Source organism: Cydia splendana, chromosome Z, assembly GCF_910591565.1.
Source record: "Cydia splendana chromosome Z, ilCydSple1.2, whole genome shotgun sequence".
Taxonomy (NCBI): domain Eukaryota; kingdom Metazoa; phylum Arthropoda; class Insecta; order Lepidoptera; family Tortricidae; genus Cydia; species Cydia splendana.
Genome location: NC_085987.1, coordinates 6,912,717 through 6,936,632, shown reverse-complemented (window position 1 = coordinate 6,936,632; position 23,916 = coordinate 6,912,717). Strand labels below are relative to the sequence as shown.

The 23,916-nt window shown below is 38.3% G+C and overlaps 1 protein-coding gene across 3 annotated transcripts in view; it reads right to left on the bottom strand.

Moving 5' to 3' along the window:
• LOC134804272 (GTPase-activating Rap/Ran-GAP domain-like protein 3) overlaps positions 1-23,916 on the bottom strand; it is a 155,423-nt gene that overhangs the window by 3,949 nt on the left and 127,558 nt on the right. For all 3 annotated transcript variants that reach the window (XM_063777258.1, XM_063777259.1, XM_063777260.1), the window contains 9 exons: positions 14,797-14,931; positions 14,388-14,651; positions 13,857-13,960; positions 11,818-11,931; positions 10,620-10,722; positions 7,682-7,771; positions 4,990-5,111; positions 835-971; positions 453-604 (listed from right to left, as the gene is read on the bottom strand). In XM_063777258.1, coding sequence (XP_063633328.1) covers positions 453-604; positions 835-971; positions 4,990-5,111; positions 7,682-7,771; positions 10,620-10,722; positions 11,818-11,931; positions 13,857-13,960; positions 14,388-14,651; positions 14,797-14,931 — 1,221 coding nt within the window. The remainder of the gene's footprint in view (positions 1-452; positions 605-834; positions 972-4,989; positions 5,112-7,681; positions 7,772-10,619; positions 10,723-11,817; positions 11,932-13,856; positions 13,961-14,387; positions 14,652-14,796; positions 14,932-23,916) is intronic.

The following is a 23,916-nucleotide window of genomic DNA, read 5'->3' as shown; positions in this document are numbered from 1 at the left end:
TTTTTTGTATGGAAAGGTATAATTATTATTTCGTAAATGAATTCTCCGTCCCTAAATTATACGAAAATTATATATAACTTGCCCTAGTTGCTAAGACTAGGAAGGAATATAGCATAGATTGGACCTGGGGAGCCGACCCTTTCACCCCCCCTTTTTGGGGGGTTTGCATAGTACGATCTCCCGGCTACCGGGCCAGATCAACTTTATTTGACCTAAGGAACAATCGTGCCAAGCGGCATCGCCTGAGACTAAAGTGCATGCTAAATGACCTTACTCAACCTACTATATAGATCGATCGATAACTCATAAAGTTTTAATGCTTAGGTTTACATAGGTATTTTAATTAAGGTAATTGTAAGTGTACAATTTAGTACTGTATTTGTGTCAACGTCGTGTCGTGATCTGAAGACAGAGATACTAGTTACGAGTGAAGCTGACGCAGTGGTAGTTACCTTGCGGGGAGTTAGGCGGCGACACGCGCGCCGTGCGCTGCAGCGGCGGGCGTATAGTGTCGTGCTCTGAAGACAGCGAGCTGCTGCGGCTTGACGCTGACGCAGACGCCGCATCCGCGGCGCGGGCCGCAGCGCTCGTGCACGGCTCGTTACTGGAAGCGTAAATACTTTTGCTAACAAATTCACAGGAACAATATTTTTATTTAGATATCATATATCTACAATCAGTTCCATTAATCCGATGGACCTCCTGGTAGCACACGGCGAATTTTTGCAGTAATACGGTACCCTCAGATTCTGAGAGACAAAGGCACCGCCTAAACACTTGAAAGGAACTTTACATTTAAAGCGAACCGTTCGTAGTTCGTAGGCCGGTACTGACCTGTCGTCTCCATCCACGGAGTAGGGCTGCTGCCGTTGCCGGATCTGCTCCATGCTCTCCGGGGGCAGGCCCAGGTTGGCCTCGTCGTCGTCGTTGAGGGGCACGTACTCGGGCGCGCATGCCACGTAGAATATGTCCTGGAAACATGAGTTTTATTAATACCTTTCAGCGGCGAAAAAGTGTGGATGCAAACGGAGTTGACGCTCGAGCGGCGGCGACTAGCGTAGCCATATTAGTAAATTGCTAGTAAAATGCGGAGCCCTGTTAGTAAAATGCAAATATAAATTATGTATATCGTATTTATATCCTCTGTCTTTCTGATACTTTTTGTCATCCTCTTCTCACTTTCTCCAAGTCCTCAACTCAAAGGTTAACTGGAAGATCCCTTAAAGGAATAAGTTTGCCTTTGTACTTAGGTTTACCTAATTGTAGTTTTTTTACAATAAAGAGTTTACTACTACTTCTACTAAATCTCTATATAAGCGTATTACGTAAAACGGTAATCGCTTGAAATGAACTAAAGCGTAGATATTAATGCACTTGCATACGTCAAACTGCCATCGCATCGTTAGACTGCACGTGTACGTATTAATTAAGCCGGATGACGTGACGTGGCAGGTTACTGACAACGGGCACCTGTAGACTAGTTCGAACTTACAAATTATTGATGGTCATTTCATTTTGTTAGGTAACATTCTTCCGTGTACAGTCAGCAGCAGAAGTTGCTAAGCGGGCGACGTGTTCAAAACGATCTTGACGCGATTTTATTGTTAAGCGTGTCAAGGTAACTTTGAACACCTCGCCCGCTTAGCAACTTCTGCTGCTGAGTGTACCTTACTCGCTCAACACGGCTAAAGTACCTACAAACTTTTATGTGTGTGTTTGCTGTAAGATTATATTAGTGTAAGTAAGATTATATATGTGAAGGTGGATTTTTTTTTATACTAGACAGGCAAACAAGCATACGGCCCGCCGGGTTGTAAGCAGTCTCCGTAGCCTATGGATGTCTGCAACTCCATACACATGCGCGTTGCCGACCCTCCGCACCCTCGTTGAGCTTTGGCAACCTTACTCACCGGCAGGAACAAATCATTATGAGTAGGGTTTTTTGTTATTTGGCTGCGGTTTTCTGTATTAAGGTGGAGGTCCCCAGTTGGGCTCTACTCTAGATCAGGAGTGACATCAGCTGTGCTGCCCTACCACACAAAGCGAAATGGCATTCACAGTAATCACAGTGCCCATACCTCTTTTTTGGACGTAGTTTAAGGACATACACGGGTCCATTAGATGCTGTGGGAGGGCACGTACTTAAGTAGTTTAAAACTGTTACACCACCACTGAAGAATTGGTGTGTAAGTACCTACCTAATATCATTATCAATAACAGACTTTTTTGTTACGTTAGTAAGTTAGAATGCTGAAGCTATTGATCGCCTAGTGACTGTGTTACATAAGTGCTAGATTATTGCTAGTCACTTGCCACGGCACGGGTATTATGCAAGCTGCTCTTTTTTGCACCTAAATAACCTATATTTTCCCGCTCACGATAATGAGATGCTTATAGCGCATTGTTGAGGCCTAGGTTTCTAAGTAATGCAGGGATGCCTAAGTGGATCTTCAATGAAGATTTGTTAGGTATTAACCTGTCGTCTACCCAAGCCGGAGATTGGAGATCAATTAACGGATTCTTTATTTTTAGGGTTCCGTACCCAAAGGGTAAAACGGGACCCTATTACTAAGACTTCGCTGTCCGTTCGTCCGTCCGTCCGTCCGTCCGTCCGTCCGTCCGTCCGTCCGTCTGTCACCAGGCTGTATCTCACGAACCGTGATAGCTAGACAGTTGAAATTTTCACAGATGATGTATTTCTGTTGCCGCTATAACAACAAATACTAAAAACAGAATAAAATAAAGATTTAAATGGGGCTCCCATACAACAAACGTGTTTTTTGACCAAAGTTAAGCAACGTCGGGAGTGGTCAGTATTTGGATGGGTTACCTTTTTTTTTTTTTGCTTTTTTTTTTGTTTTTTTTTTTTTTTTTTGCATTATGGTACGGAACCCTTCGTGCGCGAGTCCGACTCGCACTTGCCCGGTTTTTAATACATGGAATGCAAAGCAAATCAGGGGGCCGATTTTTGAAATTGACCGCTCGATTTCGTGTATTTCGTTCAATAATATCTCCACTACTAGGCATTTAAATTCTACTAATAGAATTGAAAACGAGTGGTCAATACCACTAGATTCCCAATTTCTATCGCTCGTATTTCAACAATTAGCATTTCGCCGTTTTCCACCGATTTTCGAGTGACGAAATCGAACGCTCGAAATTCAAAAATCGGCCCCCAGAGTGTGTTTTGAACGACGTTTCAAGTAAGAAAAAATAAAAAATCTTATAGTTTTATTTCATTTCTTTTTATGACATTTGATAACAAAAACCAATTGAAGTTTATATTATGTACCTACATAACTATAAAGTTAAACATCAAATGTGTAGATTGGGTAATTCAAAATCAGTTTCCGACTTTTATGTTTAGTTTAGTTAAGTTTAGACAAGTTTAAGTTTGTGTTTATTTTTTTGTTTGGTTCTAAAACTTAACTACTACGAGTAATACTCGTAATACTATTAGGTACTATTGGGCTATCAAGGTTAATAATGGAGTTTGTTTTGATTCGATAGAAACAATGATATATCTACTGAGGACAATCGAAAACAGAAGACTAGGGGACATGCGTCTCTACTTAAATACTGTTTTTTGCAATAATATAATATAATGTGAAATATAAAACACTACTGGGATTACGTTATTGGGGAACCTTTATAATCATCATTTATTTAAACGTCATTCAAGCGTATGGTTTTTTTAATCCATTGTAAATATGGGATTACAGGGGTATACTTTGTAATGGGATCCAAATCTGAAATGCCACCATATCGGATGACAAGTAACAAAGAACTTGGAACGCAACCAGCTGCTGTGAGGACGCAGTCTTCCGCTATAAGGCGGTACAAGCCTGCGGCTGCCGGTACAAGGTCTGCTGCGCCTAGAGTTCTTCCTTTGGAGAAGCACAGTGAACGGGAACCTGTTTATGAGTGGTTCCGTCCTTTATACACCCTCAAATCTCCACGGCTAGGAGCCTTATTTGCACTTAACTATTGCCCGAAAAAATAAGAAGTACATTTTTAAGCAATGAAAATTAACTTCCATTTTTAATTCGACGATTATAAAGTAAATGCGATTATATATATTCTGAATAGCAGTTATATTTATTTCTTTTTATAGCCTTTCATAGTCAAAACCAATTACTGTAAATCCATAAAGATAAATATAATGAAATTAGAAATTACCTATGTTGAAACCATTAATATTAGTTTTTGAAGGTTTCTGTTGTGAATGTTTGATGTTTTTGAGTTTTTTGATTTGGTACTTCTGATAAATATGTAAAATATAAACAATAACTTAAATCGAAACGAAGGAGTAGTTAGCTACACAGCAAGTCATTTGAAATCTCACACAGAAGAAGTCAAGCTTGATCAGGCGACATGTCTACAGATAAAACTTGAAAATGCTATTATTTTAGGCATATAATATAGATTTTCCCCTTCAAACTTAAATGCTTCAAATTTTATAGCTTCTTTGTGTAATCAGAGCATACCATAAAGTAATAATAACAGGTGTCATTAACACATATTATATGATTGATTTCATTTATTATAATGAATTACAGTTCAACTGTCCTTCAACGGATTTTATATATTTCTCGATGGCTGCTGTCAGGGGTCGTTATTTTCATTCGTCGCCTATCTTCGAATTTCGGAGGCAATCAGCCTTGCCGTGACGTCACTTTGGATGCGTGTTTGGATGCGTCATGAGTGAAAATAGACATTTGTTGGCTATCGCGCACTATCCTTTCAACAACACTAATAGATTGTGGTGTGAAGGGGGCTATTATTGACTTTTCCATACTGACAACTGGCTACTTACGTGATAATTTTGCGCAAAGACCACACTAGCCTCAAGATACGGCTTATTGGCGCATTAAGTTATTCATAACTTCACAAGCGTCTCCCGCGTAATCGTAAAACTTACTTTGCTAGGTATCCTTCAATCTCACAGTAGGTTATGTCATTTTATTTTTATTTCGAAGTTGTACTTACGCGTTGTCCACACAGCAGCTTAAGGCCGGGGATGCAGGCGGCGTGCACCAGCGAACCGTTCGCCACCAGACGTATCTCCAATAAGTCTTCGGCGAACGCCATTATGTATGGGAACGCGTTCACTGCAACCAATAATTAATACGCTTCATAACATATCTTATTTTCTAATATAGTATGTGCCGAACAAAATGTATGAATATTGGAGGTACGCGCTTATGCCTTCTTATTTTATTCGTCCGTGGCTTTAGGTACTTACTAACGACATCACTGTTGAAAAATGAATGTACATAATACCTTTAAACGAGCAATTCTTGTTTATTTATATATATCGGGGATCTCGGGGTTTTCCGGGGCGATAAATCGATCTAGCTAGGTATTATCTCTGGGAAAACGCGCATTTTCGAGTTTTTATATGTTTTCCGAGCAAAGCTCGGTCTCCCAGATATTTTGTTATTAAATAAAAAAAATCTTAAAGTTAAGTAGAAACAAACATGAAGACGAAGGTGAAAAGTTATCTCATTAATGCCAATTACAAAGTGCCTTGTTCTAAACTTTTTGTAGGTAATTAATAAAAGTTCTCAGCGAGCAGTTTTGAAAATATAACTTCTCATAAATCAAATCCCAACAAAAACATTTTCATGTAAAATGTTGCCAAGACGAAACCATAAGGCTCGCACTGACAAAAAGTTATTATATCTCTTGTAGAGCCAAGCTTCTAACTCTACAAGCCCTAACTTCACAGACTCTACACCTTAGTCAAAATATGTGGCTTGACCGTTTCGTCACATGGGCGTAAGGTGAAAAATGTTTTCACTATTCATTATTTTTTATATTATAAAATAGTTCTTGTAGTAACGAAACGGCCAAGCCACATATTTTAACTAAGGTGTAGAGTCTGTGAAGATAGGGCTTGTAGAGTTAGAAGCTTGGCTCTACAAGAGATCTGATAACTTTTTGTCAGTGCGAGCCTTATGGTTTCGTCTTGGCAACATTTTACATGAAAATGTTTTTGGTGGGATTTCACATCTTTTTGTAAGTTGCTTATGACTATCTTTCCATCCCCTAATTTAAAGGGTTGCGGTTGATTTACTATTAAAAATCATGAAATACGTACCTGGGGGCATTTTTTATACAATCTGCTTTTTACTGATTCCCCATACAAACTTCAACCCCCGTTTTTTCGCCTAACGCCTTTTTCCACCCCTTTTCACCCTTACGGGGTGATTTTGGGATTGAAACCTATTCTATATCCTTCCCCATAACAAAAACTGTCTATATACCAAATTCCAACTACATCGGTTCAGCGGTTATTGATTTCCCATACAAAATTCCACCCCCCTTTTCACCCCCTTAGGGGCTAAAAATTTCAAGTATTAGAATTTTTTTGTTGTTTGTGGACTAATACTATGTTACATACCAAATTTCAGCTTCCTAGGACTTCAGGAAGTACCCTAGAGGTTTTGATGATCAACAGTGAGTCAGTGACGAAATCAGGGTTTTTTAGACATGAATAAAATCTAAAGTATAAGAGCTATGCAATTGAAAATGTTTATGCTTAATAAGTTTACTATTGACATCATATCCCGAGAGTTTTGTTTATCTGATATAATCCAAACCCAAGTTATGAGGGTTCAGAAATACGACGAAGGGATTCGAGAAAAGGTAGGTAGGCCCTTGCGCTTCGCTTTGCTCGTCTTGGCAGGGGCACTACCGTGCCCCCCGATATTGAAAGTATAAAAAAAACCTCTGCAATCATCCATTACTTTTTATTACATTTTATAAACGAGTTGTGTAAAAAACCGAGTAAGTGCGAGTCGGACTCGCGCACGAAGGGTTCCGTACCATAATGAAAAAAAAAACGGAAAAAAATGCAAAAAAAAAACGGTCACCCATCCAAGTACTGACCACGCCCGACGTTGCTTAACTTTGGTCAAAAATCACGTTTGTTGTATGGGAGCCCCATTTAAATCTTTATTTTATTCTGTTTTTAGTATTTGTTGTTATAGCGGCAACAGAAATACATCATCTGTGAAAATTTCAACTGTCTAGCTATCACGGTTTGTGAGATACAGCCTGGCGACAGACAGACAGACGGACGGACGGACGGACGGACGAACGGACGGACGGACGGACAGACGGACAGCGAAGTCTTAGTAATAGGGTCCCGTTTTACCTTTTGGGTACGGAACCCTAAAAACACAGTGAAAATTTCATTTTCTAGGTAATAATATTAAAACAAAAGTACTTATAGATGTTTATTTTTAAACGTTCATTAACCGACTTTCAAAGGAGGAGGTTATCAATTCGACCGTATTTTTTTATTTTTGTTTTGTATGTATGTTACGTTACATCAGGACTCCGTCAGGATTTGATAAATTGTTTTTGTTTATGTATATTATGTATAGTCCCATGTTGGTCCCGTTTTTGTCAAAACCAAGTATTAATATGTCGTTCACGTTAACTATGCTCAGACAGTTTTTATTTTGCATAAAGTACCTATGGGTTTGTGGGAGATTTTCATCTTAAGAGAAAGTTAAATTATGTACAGTCGCCATCAAATATATTGGCGCGGTCAAGGTGTTCATAAATATTTGAACACGCCACTATTGTCAAGGCGTTAGAGTGCGTGTTCATATATTTTTGAGCACCTCGGCCGCTCCGATATATCTGATGGCGACTGTATGTTCCTTACCGACTGCCAGCGGCACCGAAGTCCAGTGGAAGTCGTATTCGGCCTCGCTCTCCAGCCCGCGGTTGGTCAGCCTCTCGAAGTGGCAGGTATCTGATGTGGAACGTTTATTAGCTGTTGAGATCTTAATCCCTTTTCTACCACCAACACACATGGGGAGATTAGGGAGTTCAACGGTACGATATTTGCTATCATGGACGTATATCTCAGGACTGGCCTTACGGGCAATAGTGTAAATGGGGCATGAATGGGGCTAGTACAGCGGTATGACACCGCTACAACGCAATTGGTTGATGAGTTCACATCACGCGCGCGATTGGTCGCAACTATAGTTCGTTTATTTTAGCATTGGAAAGAACTTGAAAGAAGGTAAGCGATCTTGACGTGTCTTTTAATTGAAAAACGCTTTTTAAAAATCAGTAACTATTACTTATGAAAGCAGAAGAATATAAATGATCGTATTAGATACATAATTGTTACATATTTGCCGTAACTTATTTTTAAAATGTGTTTTTCAATTAAAATACGCATCAAGATTGTTTACCTTATTTCTAATGCTAAAAAAAACGAACTATAGTTCCGTTAGACTGGACGATTGGCTCAAATTCGCGAGTGACACCGCTGAGCTAGTACAATTTTTAGTGCTCGTAATGCCCGTCCTGAGATAAATACGTCAATGTTTTCTATATACAGACAGAAACGCTAGCTATAGTCTGTTCGAGAAACGGAAAACGGTGAAAAATAGAGATAATACTCCTAAAAATACGTGTGATACCTCATTAGATCCGTAATGATGTCTAGAAAAATGTATTCGAAGTGTGTATTAGCACACATAAAATTAGAAAAGTTATTAACAAAAAAAGGGAGAAAAAAGTAGATTTTTCTTATTTCCCAAATATCTCAAAAAGCATTAATATTTAAGAAACCAAAATTAATATTATAACAGAGCAGGATATTTCCAATCAAACATTCTATACTTCCAGAACTGTATCTCCATTATTTATACTTTTTATTCAACGCTGAACACCGCCCTCCGCGCCTCATTTTCGGGAAACGCGCGCGGCGTGGTAAAGCGATTACGTAACATTAAATATAATTTTAAAGGTATTCAATATTCACTGAAAAATAAAAAAAAAATATGGTGTATTTAAAACATGTCAACAAATGTAATACTTGTAGAAATTTATCTTAAAGCTATTTTTTCAACAAGTTAGGCAATTGTTAATGAACAAAATTTTCTCGAAATTCCTTTTTTATTGAAAACGAAAAAAAAAATGTATAAATAACTATTGTAAAATTTCCTCGCTTTCTAGAGCCCTTCTCATATACATGCTTAATAAGATGACGTTATAAAAGTTCTGAAATAAAAAAATAATTTGGTTATAATATTGTTTTATATTTTACAATTTTATCTTGATTTTTCGTTTATCGTCAATTTTCTATGTTATTCTAAAACTTATTTTAAGCAAAGTATTAACTTTATTACAACTTTTATAATGTGATCTTATTAAGCATGTATATGAGAAGGGCTCTAGAAAGCGACAAAATTTTACAATAGTTATTTATACATTTTTATTCGTTTTCAATAAAGAAGGATGTTCGAGAAAATTTTGTTGATTAACAATTGCATAACTTATTGAAAAAAATACTTTAAGATAAATTTATACAAGTAGTACATTTTTTAACATGTTTTAAATACACCATAATTTTTTAAAATTTTTCAATCAATATTTAATATCTTTAAAATTATATTTAATGTTACGTAATCGTTTATTCACGCCGCGCGCGTTTCTCGAAAATGAGGCGCGGAGGGCTGTGTTCAGCGTTGAATAAAAAGTATAAATAATGGAGATACAGTTCTGCAAGTATGGAATGTTTGATTGGAAATATCCTCCTCTTTTATAATATTAATTTTGGTTTCTTAAATATTAATACTTTTTGGAAAATAAAAAATATCTACTTTTTTTCCTTATTTTTTGTTTATAACTTTTGATATTTTTTGTGTGCTAATACACGCTTCGAATACATTTTTCTAGACATCATTACGAATCTAATGAGGTATCACACGTATTTTTAGGAGTATTATCTCTATTTTTCACCGTTTTCCGTTTCTCGAACAGACTACTAGTCGTACAACAACCTACGCGGAGCAACTGTAGCTTTTCTTTGTAGTAGGTACATGTATACGGTATGTAGGTTCATGTTTTCATGAAAACTCAAGGTCAATATTTCAATGACCGCAAAATGAAAGTATTATGAAAAGGTATTATATTGTAGTACCTGCACGAATCAGGTTATTTTATTAATCACTTTTTTGCTACTATATTTGTGTATACCAAGGACCATATACCTACATATGTAGGTACAAAGAAATTGGATAATATATTAGTATCAGATGGGTAGGTCATACATAACTCCAATCATAATCAACTATACTAATAGAAGAATGTTTACACAAATAATTAGTTCATTCGTTCGCTTTACCTTGCAAATAATATGGCGCATGATATTTGTCAAAGAGAAATTGAGTCTTTAATCAGTTTGAATACTTGGGTGATAAGTTGATAACCGTTGGTAGTTGCTATGGAGATCAAACATTACATAATACAATTCTCGCACACAGCATGTCGCGTGCGTGACATTTTCCTTGAACTCGGAGCGCGCCTGTTGTGGCCGATGCGTTACTACGTGATTAGCGGCTTCTTATTACAGTACTGTAATTATAATCTATGGCATGGTCGGTCCCGTTCGTCGCCTAAGCGCAGCGCTAGTCGCCACTGTGAGCTCGTTTCTCGTATTATACGACGTGTCGCGTGCGTGGCATTTTCTCCGTGGCCCACGGAACGCACTCTCCTGGCTGACGCCGACAGCCCAGCACGCTCCAAGGGTGCGTTCCGTGACCATAACTGTGCTGTAGATATACTCTTAAGGTGATACTAACGGTTGTAGCACAGCACGATCTGTCGGTCCCGCTCGTCGCCTATGCGCAGCGCGTTCACGAGGGTGCCGCGGCGTTGCTCGGCGTTGTCAGCTCGTTTCACGCACTAGGTACAAAATTAATCGTATTAACATTCACTCATTTTACGTACCGTACCTATAAGGCAGGGGGTTCCCAAACTAAGCACCGCATCGCGGCGCCCTACTGGGGCGCCGTGAGGCAATCCTCCTCACCATGTTACCTATCTATTTCGAATAACCTAGCTAGGTTAGGGCGCCGCCGCGGAAATTTTAAACTTTCAAGTGCGCCGCGGACTGAAAGAAATTGGGAACCCCTGCTGTAAGGTCTACCACTTATCTCAAGCGGTTGGTAAAGAACTTGCGCGGTGACTTTTTACTAGAAAGTACTTGGGACTAAAACTAGTCAACAGCCAAGCCTTTAACCAATCAGTGGCTGCCCTAATATCTTCTTACCAACCGCCTCAGTTAAACGGTAGTACTATAGTACTCGCGGACCAGCGAAGCAAGGGGTAGGTAAGACCTTTTTCGAGCAAGTCTGATGAAAATAAAACTTCATAAATGATAAAATTATGGTTATCAACGTTATCGTGTTCTTACTGGAATTCATAAGAACACGTCAAAAACTAAGTTATTATTTTTCGTAAGTAATTACTGATAGATGATTTTTATTGAAAATACTTCTTATACAAACTACGTCGACACAACGATAGCGCCATTTAATGTACACGCAAAACAGAGCCATCTATTGGTCAATGTGGTCACCAAATTTATTAGTGTTATTTATAGCCGACGGTACTTTACGCTGCTTCAGAAAGCGCCACAAATACAGTAAAACCTTCAGTAGGTACGTCATAATAGATTTTTACGATACAAGTGCGGAAAAGAGGAAATTAGAAACGAGTGGTGATAAATTTAAACACGACCGAAGACCGACCGAAATCTAATAACACTAAGAACAGTTTCGATTTTGTAACGTGAAACGGAAAAGCGGAACAAAATTCGTGGCATCAGTGCGTAGAGAGCCTTAGGTTTAGTTAGTAAAATAATTTTAGCCATGATCCATGAGCTCCACTCGTCAACCAAGAGCTGGATTAAATGCGCAAAACAGGTACCTAAATTATAATGTTGTACTTTCCATATATTATTGTCAACCTAGAATATATATAAAGAGATAAGCTCACCTGTCCACTGCCGCAGTCAACGACCTCCCAGTGATGTTTGTACCCTGCCACAATTACGCCAGAGTCGTAGTTCAAATACTTAATCAGCGACGGTACCTCGCCCAGCATGACGTCCTGACAACAACAAACGAATGTCAACAGTACCACTTCAACATAGGGTTCATTTTTGGATTTTGTCGCGCTGTGCAAAAATATAACGGTATTATCTACTTCTAATAAACGTGTACCTGATTGGAACAAGATATTTGGTTGGAGTTATAATCCGTTAGGCTCGATTGACCAAATTGATTCTTCTTCTTTTTTATATACCTACAGGATTATTAAGGATTAGGTTTAGATAGGATCTTTGATTCATGATAGCTACGCAATTTTGCTGACTGTACATACTAATCTTGGAATAAACTCGGGTTGGTTGAATCAACACTTGATTAGAAAACGATTCTCAGCTGATTAGAAAACTATTCGACTACAGTGCTTTTGTAAACGTCTTAACGAACTAACTACGAGTACATCTGGCGAAAATAGGATAGAGGTCACAATAGCACTTCAGTCGAGGAAGTAACTTTAGCTTTTGTAATTTACTGCCCCAAGTGAATAACATATACATATATGGACGGAACTTCTATATAAGACAGTGAATAACGGACATTAATTATGATTCGTATCAGCTTAAGTATTATTATGGGAATTATAACAATCCTTGAGCACCTAGATGTATACTACATATGTAACATGTACATTCCTTGTGTGCTTCTGAAATTGGTACAAGTACTTACTCGTATTTAGGTAGGTACATTCGTTTTTTTATCGATCGAACTTTATTACATTATGTGTAATTTATTATGAACGCTATTTAGGTACACACATTAGGTACTTACTTCGAAAATACTAATATGTACGTGACTGACGGTGATCCTACCGCTATTCAGTTTCTCGTCAGCTCAGAGGTCATCCAAGAAAAACGACCGTCCTCATCCGAATTTATGTAATTGCCATGCACCCCTCAAACGACCTAGTTACACTGGCGTGAAAAACACGCGCAAAACGTACCTAGGTCGTTTCGGTCGAATTCACGACCTTCAGTTTTTGTTAATGTCGGGCGATAAAATAGTACATTGACATTTCAGAATAAACCTTACATAAATTGGGCCGAAGCGTGTCCTATCCTTGATTAAGCTATTCTGAAGAAATAGACGTAATTAGCGAGGACAATTGCGCATCGTATTGCGTGATACTTCTCAGTTAATGACTCACGAAGTCCAATTAAAGATAAGATTTTGTGCTGACTACATTGGGACACTTACAGCGTCCACAATTTCGCAGATAAAGGCAAATAGACATAACTCATACGATTTGCCGATTAGATATAGCCTTTACTTAAAACGAGTAACTTTTATGCAAAGTTTAAGTATGTCTGGCAATGGCAGGCCTTAAACGAACTAGTTGACGAACGTTGCTTAATCAGATTTCTTCTGATCCATTTGGAAGCTATAGGAATGTAAACTACGAGTTCCGATGGTTCTTACGATTGCCGATTGGATGTAAACATATTATTACTCATTATTAAGAAGAGATAGACCTACTTATATCCGTATTGACTTTCTCTCCTGCGAACTTTGTGAATTTACCTTAGAAATATACCCTCAAGGGTGTGAAGCCAAGAATTTGAACGAGACAAAAGAATGGCCGGTTTTTTACCTTCTATCTCACATAATCTGAAAATATACTTCTGTTTAATATTTTGCTAGTCAGATCCCTCGGTAATATCACTTATTTTATAAAATAATACCCTGCATATCAATTATAGTATTTAAAAATACTGTAATTGATAAGCAGGGTAACGATATATGTACAACTGAAAATACTTAAATTAAATTTAAACATTTGTATAGCTAATAGGTATGAGTGCAAATGTTGTCTCAATGGGTAGGTAACATTCATTCAACTTATTTTATAAAAACTACAATTTTGCGTTAGCCCCCTCTTAATTTCCCATGGAGGCTCCGGTTTGTATTTTGCCGAGCTTACGATACGAGTACCTTGATATGCACGTAGTCGAAGCCTTTGTCGTTGTCGAGCCGTTCCTCCTCCGCCATGATCAGCACCCGCCTGCTGACCGACACGACGAGGGTGATCCTGCCACCTGCACATAAACACATTCTCTTTGTATGTTATTTGGAGTGAAACATAGGTAGGTAGTTCGGTAGTCCGTCGGAGATGAACATGTTAAACTTGTAGCCTGGACAACCATTTCTGTCACAAAAAAATGGTTTTATTAGGATCAGACTATACGTCGAGCCAGATCAAATCATTCTATTGAGCTGTAGATGCAACTGGGAAAACGAATAGAAAAACAAGGCCATATTATATAGTAAGACGTACATTTCTATAGAACGTGACACTGTACAGCGTGAACCGGAGGCCAAAGATACATAATATAAAGAGAGAAAGAAGAGAAGACAGTTATAAAGAGAAACTTGCTCAGGTTACTCCAAGAGCACAGTCTCATACAGCACGCGCCGGCGTAGGTAGAGCTTAGCTAGTGGCACGGATACAATCATGTGACTCACTGTGCTCCACCAGGTCGAAGAAGTGTGCGGTCTTGGTGCGTGAGAGGCGCGCCTGCTTGCAGTCCTGCAGCGGCCGCATGGCCCAGGCGCCGGCGTACAGCTGGGCGAGCGGGACGGCGTAGACGCCGGCGCTGCTGGCGTTGCTGGACGCGGAGCTGACGCCGTTGGCGCGCGCTCCGACGCGGAACAGACCGGCGCGCTCCGTCAGGCGCACGGCGCGTACGCTGCCCTCCCATCGGAGGATTACGCGGGTCGTGCCACTGTCTGTGTGATGAAGGATTTTTTTAAAATTCTATGAAAGGAGTAAGTTTCGAATCAGGGTTTACTGATTTAAAACTACCTACATGTTTTTTCAACCCAACAGCGACAAAACGGAAACTGTAATTAATACTTTGCTGGACGACTCTACCTTCGAGTATGTATGTGTTGTTGTTGGTGGACAGCAGCAGCTTGCCTTCCGAGATCTGCTCGGCGCAGACGGGCGCGCCGGGCAGCGGGGTCGAGCGCCACACGCGGCCCTCCCACGGCGCACGGCGGCCGCTCCCTGCCGCAAAACAACAACCCGACATGTGACAAATACCTACACAAATTAGATCAGAGTATACACAATTACACATGAAACCAAAAGTTGACTCCCGTTCCCGAAAGTTAAGGATGCTGGATCTTAATTTCTTGTTGTTATGTTTTAGCCCAAAACCCGGTAGCTGGTATTATATTGTTCGTCAAGCTCTGAACTTTCGGTAACTAACTACTAACTAATAACTTTGAAGTAAATATACTGCGCTTTATTATTTTCGTGCTCACTATAGCATAAAATCTTATTTATTAGTGTCAACTAGCTTTAAAACAGAGTGCCTAATCAAACTTAAAATTGGATCAAAATAATTAAAAAAAGGTTCACATCGGTACAGCGAGTTGGTCCTACTCGCATTGGTTGGTTTGAAAACTAATCAACTGTTACTAGAGTCTGTTCGGAAAGAGAAGAGTCGTGGTATGTATTGGGCCCCATACATTCCACGACTCTTCTCTTTCAGCAAGAATCTAATAGCTTGATGCAGGGAATTCGATTAAAATTATGCTGATTCGATACATTTGCGTATTCGAGCGCCCTCGGTTATGCAAAATTAACACCCACATGCTCCTATGAAACTTATTTTCATTATTTTAAGGTTTAGAATCTCGTGAACATTTCTGTTAGCAAAAGCTTTTAATCGGTTTGGACAGTGGCCACGTTATAGCTAAAGCAAATTCTCTGGCTGGATATTCAATCAAAACGTTCGTATATAACAGATAAAGCGTTAGTATCGTCGGCAAAGCACGTAGTTTTACCGTAGATATTCACAGTAACAATAGATATTAGTTTTCAACAGAAACAACGCAAAAGAGAGAGTTAAATATTTATAAGAGTGAATGACTGGTGCTGCTGTTTTATTCCAGGAACACTACAATAGGGATGTTTCCTCTACTTAAAATAAATTATTTCACACCGTGCACGAATAAAGCACCAGATAATTATTAGAAAAACATAGATATCTGTTATTTTTAAAAATAATTTATATTTAATAAAACTGATTGAAATATAAAAAGTAGGTGAGTTGGCCGTGACGTCACTATACTCGTTTTCATATAAATTCCATATTAGCAAATAGTTTTGACAGTTCTAATAAAGAAGCTGATTTGACTAGTAGGAGCCTATTATTAATTACTTCTCTATATTTCCCCTGCACTATATTGCTACATCCAGACTTGCTCAGTATATTTCGTCGGGTGACAAGCAAAACTCACTAAGTACTATCAAAAAATTAAAGTAACAATGCACTTTATTACACTTGTAACACGGTTTATTGTCCAATAATTTCAATGATGTTAGTTAGTGACTTTTGCTTGTCACCCGACGATTTGTCAATCACTACGAAATCGGCTCTAGTTTATTTCGTGAAAATTTTAATGTTACATCATTGACTTAGGTGGAAAAATGATGTTTCTCAGTCTTCGCACACAAGTCAATACCTCTATATTATTAGGTCATTACCTATGAAATTGGCGTTTTGTACGGAGAATTTCAACGAAACACGAATTTCCATACAATTAATTTTGCGGATATTTTTTTGATGGCTAATTCAAACCAAACAAAATTTTTCCAGTAATTTTTGACACCTTTAAGGTATGTTTTCAATATCTCCATTTCTTGAAAATTGGTACCATTAGAAAAATATAAGTAATTTTAATACTCGAACCGACAGCACATGAAAAGACCTATTTTCAAGGCTTAATTCTGAACACTTAACAATAAAAAATAACAATTAATTGTATGTAAAATCGTTGTTTATTGAGTGCACTGTAGTTTTATTGTAATTGTGTATGTACTTTTGTAAAAAAAAAAAAACTAGGATCAGACTTATATCTATGAACAAAAACGCCAATTTCATAGGTAAGGACCTAATATTTATGAAGTAAAAGGTACATCGTTTTTACACTCATTCTCATTCAAGAGAAATGCATGTACACATCAACTTATACACACTGGTGGTATTTGCTTCATCTGAAACGCACACTTTTACGTCATGAATATGTTTCAAGTGCAGGTTTAAAACTCGCAAAGGCAAATAGGCGTACAATAGGCATGTTGACAATATTTTAGAACTGTATTCATTCACGTAATTATTACAAAAAAAATATTTAAAAAATTTTTTCATTAATTTTAAACACTAAATAGAGCTTAATTAATTTAGTCTTTAAAGTTTGAGCCTAAACGCTCCAAGCTGTCACGTGATGTCACGAACAGATAAATAAACAAACTGCTGCCAAAATGTCAGCCTAGCGTAGATCAAAAGCTGTAGTATTTAATTTATCTCTCTTTCTAAAATGTAAGTATTACGGAAATATATAAGCTAAAATAATTAATAACAAGTTTTACATGTCTTATGCAGTGCCTATGTGTAAAAGAACAACAATCAAGACCCTAGAGTATAAAACAAATATTTGTTACATGATACTTACGTTGCAGTTACGAATTTTACTTGAATGATTTTGTTAATTGCGCACTATATGTATACATACATATTACGTTCAGCGATGATAAATACATTTCAGAAATTAATCACAATAACTGATTTCACACAAAAACACTTACAGTTACAATTTAAGATGAATTATTATGATACAACTAAAATTTTGAATGCAAATATAGCGGGCGCAGATACTTAAAACTTTTTAAAATTTCATTTTTTTTCTTTCCGACAGCCAACGTGGCAATGACAGTTCCATTCAGCCAAATTATTAAAAAGATTTTGGTGAAATATCGTATTATATAAGATTTTATTTATTTAATAACAAATAAATATATACTTTATATCTTGTAATAATATTTTTTGTACGTAATAAATGTCTATTGTCGAAATAAAAAATACATACAGTTTTTGAACATCCAAACTCTTTGGTGGTGTCGTATGGATTACGGTCAGGTTTGACGACTTGTCTGTGGTGTTTCTCATGTCATGACGTCACGCGCTCCGATTGGCGTTTACAGTCACGTGATACTGGGCATTATTTTAAATACTTTTGATTATTTATAATTAATTTATTACGCATATTTACACTTGCAAAATATGATTTTCGGCATTCTAATATTCCCTGCTATGGTAAAAACATAACATGTTATATATTCGCGATTCATGTCAACATGCCTATGGCAGGTCGCAGGAATTTAGTTTAGTACGATTTAATTTGATGTTTTTCAGACATTTTCCTCGCGTTGTTGGTGTGGTGAAACGTTGTGTTTCGCTCCCGCGTGCCTTCAAACTAGTGATCCAAAAGACTCGAGCCTTTGGAGCTCTATTTTTTAGGGCTCGCCTCATTTCTTGACGCCTAAAAGGCTAAAAGCCTATTTAGCTCTTTAGCCCCCGAGCCTAGTTCTATTTAAGATCCTAGACTCTTGGGGCTAATAACCTTATTAAGCCCCTAAAAAAAAGCCTATTTAGCTCTAAAAAAAGAGCTAAAAGGCTCGAGTCCTTTGGATCACTACTTCAAACCCTTGCAGCGCTCAAGATTCCACATTTAGAACCACTCGCTACGTTTGTGGTTCAATTTTGGAATCCTTCACTTGCTCGGGTTGATACCCGACAGCGTGCTAATGCACGAGTGGTTAAACAGCAACTTTTCCCTCTTGTAAAACAAATAACTTAGAGAATATAGAATCAACAATATATAGTCAGTAACATTCGTAATTTTATTTCTCCATTCTTGCATCCTGCCGACAGTTATGCAATATTTATAAAGATTTCGCATGGGCTGATATTCGCACGCCTATTTACCCACGCTCGAACAGTTAGCCCCACCGCGCAGCCTCCCAGACTCTTCAAAAGCCGACTCCCGCGGTTCCGTCATTAGGCATAACTTTGACAAGCTCGTACTTTACTTAACGGCGCCACTGCAAAAGAAGCTTGCGTAAGTTATCCGTAGACGGGAAAAAAATTGAAGCATGTTGGGATGCGCAGTGTAGCCAACTTAAAATTTCAAAGTTGCTATTACTCTAAAAGCTTCAACTAGTTAGTAAAAGATTGTTATTACTATCTGTAAAGTAGGCAACACTGATTACTGCTAAACCTGAAGAAGTCTGACCAATCGTCGATGTGACGAGTAAAAGCTGGTCAAAAAAAATGTATATAGATAATAAGTTGGCTGAATCCCCTCTGTTTTAAGAAGTGATGGATATTCCATATTTCTATTTTAAAATACATATCACGTAAGCTTTGTATTTAGAGAATACATTTACTTATGTAAGATGATAACAGATCGATTTATCGCCCCCGAAATCCCCATAGCAATTTTAGCATAGCAAATTTCATCGAAATCGTTAGAGCCGTTTCCGAGATCCCCTAAATATATATATGTCGGACCCTGACATCAGAAAGACGTATTGCAGCGTTATAGTTCATTATTTTAGACGCCTGTATAAAATCGATTAGCAATGTTGAGCTACGTATTATTTGGTTGTAACAAAATAAATAAAGTTGCGTAGAGAGTAACGCCATCTATTGGCGTGTTGTTGAACTGAGATGACAGGTAGGCTTTGGAACGTCGAGAGGTTTCTCTCGAGTGAGCGTAGGCACGAGTTGGCATTTTTGTCGGTATGTTGGTAGACTGGTCGAGCAGGTTTGCCAACTTGACTTTGAGGCGGGAGCAGAGAGGCTCCGCCGCTGGTAGTTCTTCTTGATCGGACCGCGCTAGAGATCGGACGTACTCGTTAGCCAACCTCGTGCCTAACTCGCTACGTTCCTGAAGGTTTATACCTGAAGGATTATTCTGATAGCTTATAGAATCCCGCGTTCTTTAACCATTTAGCTAAGTGTTTTATTTCAAGTGTTATTTTGATTTCTTATGTTTCATTAGAAGCTTACTTTTGTGAAATAAAGAAATGATGTGTTATGTGTTGTTTTAACTTGTTTTGAAAAGATTTGTCCCTCTGAGTTTGTTGCCGGTCCCATATAGGGCTAAATCTTCTCAGGTCAGATATGTAGGGTTGGAGCCGGCCTAGTTTGACTTGAATAAAGATTTAAACGGTTTCTTTTTACTTTCATATCGCTCCCTTGAGTTAAAAATAGCAATTAGTTCTTTTAAACATTTAGTACTGAAGTATAGTAGGCACTAGTATGGTTAACGAGTCCTAATGTTTATTTCATGCACTGGTAGCAATGGTAGCATACTGGTTTAGCTGTGAAGTAATACATTATCGTACTACCCCCACGCGCCCACCGCCTTTTAGGACCATCGGTATTCCACATCAGCAAGTGGGATGGATGCAGAGTTTCATGTATTGCTTACCCAGCCACCTGGGAGTGTGGTGTATTTCCATGTATTTCTGGTGACCTACATTCCATAATCTGGACACGTGGTAATGGTAAGCTCACGTGTCTAACCTTGATTGAAAGGTGAGTGTAATTCATTGTTATTTGGTGAGAATTATTGTGAAATTGTGAATAAAATTGTGATTGAGGCAGTCGAGCATAGCGGTCGTTACGTGACGTCATCTCTGGGATCGTTACGTTTCTTTGTAATTAATTTTTGTAATCCATTTAAATCGAAGCGATCTTGAGTTATTTTGATTTGAAATCCATACTGTTAATTAAAACCGAGTATTAGCTATTACAACGTAATATTATTTCATCGCTTACTTGTGAATTTACCCTCAATAATAGATTTTTCATGAAAATACAATTAATTTTTATAATCCATTTAAATCTAAGTGATCTTGAATTATTTTGATGTGAAATCCATCTTGTTAATTACAATCAAATATCGGCTATCACGACGTGATATTATTTTATCGCTCACTTGTGAATGTACTCTCAATAATTGATTTTTTATGAAGATAAAATTAATTTTTATAATCCATTTAAATCTAAGTGATCTTGAATTATTTTGAAGTGAAATCCATGTTGTTAATTACAACCAAATATCGGCTATCACGACGTGATATTATTTCATCGCTCACTTGTGCTTCTACCCTCAAAAATATTTTTTTTTGAAAATACAATGCACCGTTAGAAATTGATCCTGTAATCCTGTTTAGTAATTAATAAAATTGCGACAAATTATTGCCCGTAATGCCGTGATAGATCACAAATCGTGCATACTATGGAAACATGAGCTACGCATATGAAAATTAATGTTACAGTGTCCTGCAGCCCGAGCCGAGCCAACTTACAGACACCATTACGCATGTGACACAGAAGCAGCTGTGCAGTACCATCTGTGCTGGAGATTTGGAAAAAAAAGGACAGGTTTCGTTTTAATTGTTTATTAGTGAATATTATTTCGAGTGTAATGGCGAAGCATAACAGTCGAACGTAACTAATAAGCTGTCACTTTTCGTATTGGCCCCTTTTACCGCGTTACTTATTTTTGGGACACGTGTTTGTTTGTTCATAGAAGGAAATAAAACGCACTCATTGAAGTTTAAATTTTAATCTGAAGTCCCGTATCCTATGGCAATATGTCTTTTGTGTCCGCTACTAGGGCACATTCACAAACCCTGAAGTTTAACCTGCATACATGATAAACCTGATACCGTGCAAATGATGATTTCAGTAATAGCCAGCTATGATGAACCACATCGTGCATCTCGCCATCTGCCGCAGCAACGGCAACTGCAAGTTGGAAAGCATCAGCCTTCGTGCTTGGGTCGGACTTCACCACCACCACCTTTGACTGGGACGCGTGCATCATGCTTTATTAATCTGGTGAGCAGTTCCCATTTTGTTGGGATTATTTTGAGAGGATTTACTTCTGCATAGAAGTTTTGAGCGAGTTTCTGTTGTTAAAGCTAAAGTAGAAAGCTGAGTTTCTGTTGTTAAAGCTAAAGTAGAAAGCTATCTTTAGTGATTTTGATCAGTGATGTTCAGTTTCAGTTGATCAGTTGACGCTGATAGTACCAATGGTTCTGAGTAACATGATTTAAAGAACCGTTTTTATTTTCTTTTTGGAATTCACTCTTAACATTGTTTTTGCTTTCGATGGACTGAAAGCTTGTACTTTCGAAGGACTGAAAGTACGCCCGATGGACTGGGCAATACTGTCATGCTTTCGATGGACTGAAGGCAAGCCCGATGGACTGGGCACTACTGTTATGCTTTCGATGGACTGACGGCACGCCCGATGGACTGGGCACTACTGTTTTGCTTTCGATGGACTGAAGGCACGCCCGATGGACTGGGCACTAATGTTTTGCTTTAGATGGACTGGGTATTGTTTAGTGACCGCATCAGAAGTGCCGGAGCATGTAAGAGGTGCACGTGGTCTGCTTTTTATGTGCAGAATGCTCTTTGCAAGGAGTAGCACTTACGCGGCTGAGATGGTTACTTCTGACGAGGGTCTGGTATCTGCCGAAGGACTGGCAATGCACCGAAGGACTGGTGTTGTTTTGTTAAAAATGAATTCCCGTTGATGTGCTGTGTTCATATGAGTAAAATTGGCATTATTAAGTCAGAGTGCTATTTATTTTAAGATGTCCTATAATGATTATTATCACATTTGACCAAAATATTTTTTTTATGCCAGATAATTTCTCCGTAAATTGATATTGATGACAATAGTAGTGATACTGTCGAGCAATGAATTAGAGCTGTTGTGATTTGTGTTTTTGATGTTTGAGATTGTTCTGTTTTCACATAAATTTGAGAGTATCCGCTAGATGGAGGCGATGATTAATGGAGTGTATCCGCTAGATAGCGGCGATGATTACTGATTATTTTTATTAAGTCGTTGCTCGATGGACTATTTTTGACTAGAGAATTGAGGATTGTTAAAGTAATTTTGAACAATCATTTTTTCTGGTTGGATTGATAACAAAGTTTGATTTTAATAGTAATTGGAGAGAGACCCAAATTGTTGGTCAGGAATGACCGAGCGATGAGATACTGTGCTGAGTATTTTGTTACAGAATCAAATGCATACACCCACACACGAGGACGTGTGTAGCGCAGGACGGCCGTGTCGGACCCTGACATCAGAAAGACGTATTGCAGCGTTATAGTTCATTATTTTAGACGCCTGTATAAAATCGATTAGCAATGTTGAGCTACGTATTATTTGGTTGTAACAAAATAAATAAAGTTGCGTAGAGAGTAACGCCATCTATTGGCGTGTTGTTGAACTGAGATGACAGGTAGAAGGCTTTGGAACGTCGAGAGGTTTCTCTCGAGTGAGCGTAGGCACGAGTTGGCATTTTTGTCGGTATGTTGGTAGACTGGTCGAGCAGGTTTGCCAACTTGACTTTGAGGCGGGAGCAGAGAGGCTCCGCCGCTGGTAGTTATTCTTGATCGGACCGCGCTAAAGATCGGACGTACTCGTTAGCCAACCTCGTGCCTAACTCGCTACGTTCCTGAAGGTTTATACCTGAAGGATTATTCTGATAGCTTATAGAATCACGCGTTCTTTAACCATTTAGCTAAGTGTTTTATTTCAAGTGTTATTTTGATTTCTTATGTTTCATTAGAAGCTTACTTTTGTGAAATAAAGAAATGATGTGTTATGTGTTGTTTTAACTTGTTTTGAAAAGATTTGTCCCTCTGAGTTTGTTGCCGGTCCCATATAGGGCTAAATCTTCTCAGGTCAGATATGTAGGGTTGAAGCCGGCCTAGTTTGACTTGAATAAAGATTTAAACGGTTTCTTTTTACTTTCAAATCGCTCCCTTGAGTTAAAAATAGCAATTAGTTCTTTTAAACATTTAGTACTGAAGTATAGTAGGCACTAGTATGGTTAACGAGTCCTAATGTAATAGCAATGGTAGCATACTGGTTTAGCTGTGGAGTAATACATTATCGTACTACCCCCACGCGCCCACCCCCTTTTAGGACCATCGGTATTCCACATATATAAATAAATAAATATCCAAGGATTGCTCGTTTAAAGGTATTAGATAAACCCTTCTTCCCCGAATTGCCAATATGTAATTGGATATCGTTTGACGGCCTCCTAGCCTAGTCGGTAGTGACCCTGCCTACGAAGCAGGAGGACCAGGGTTCGAAT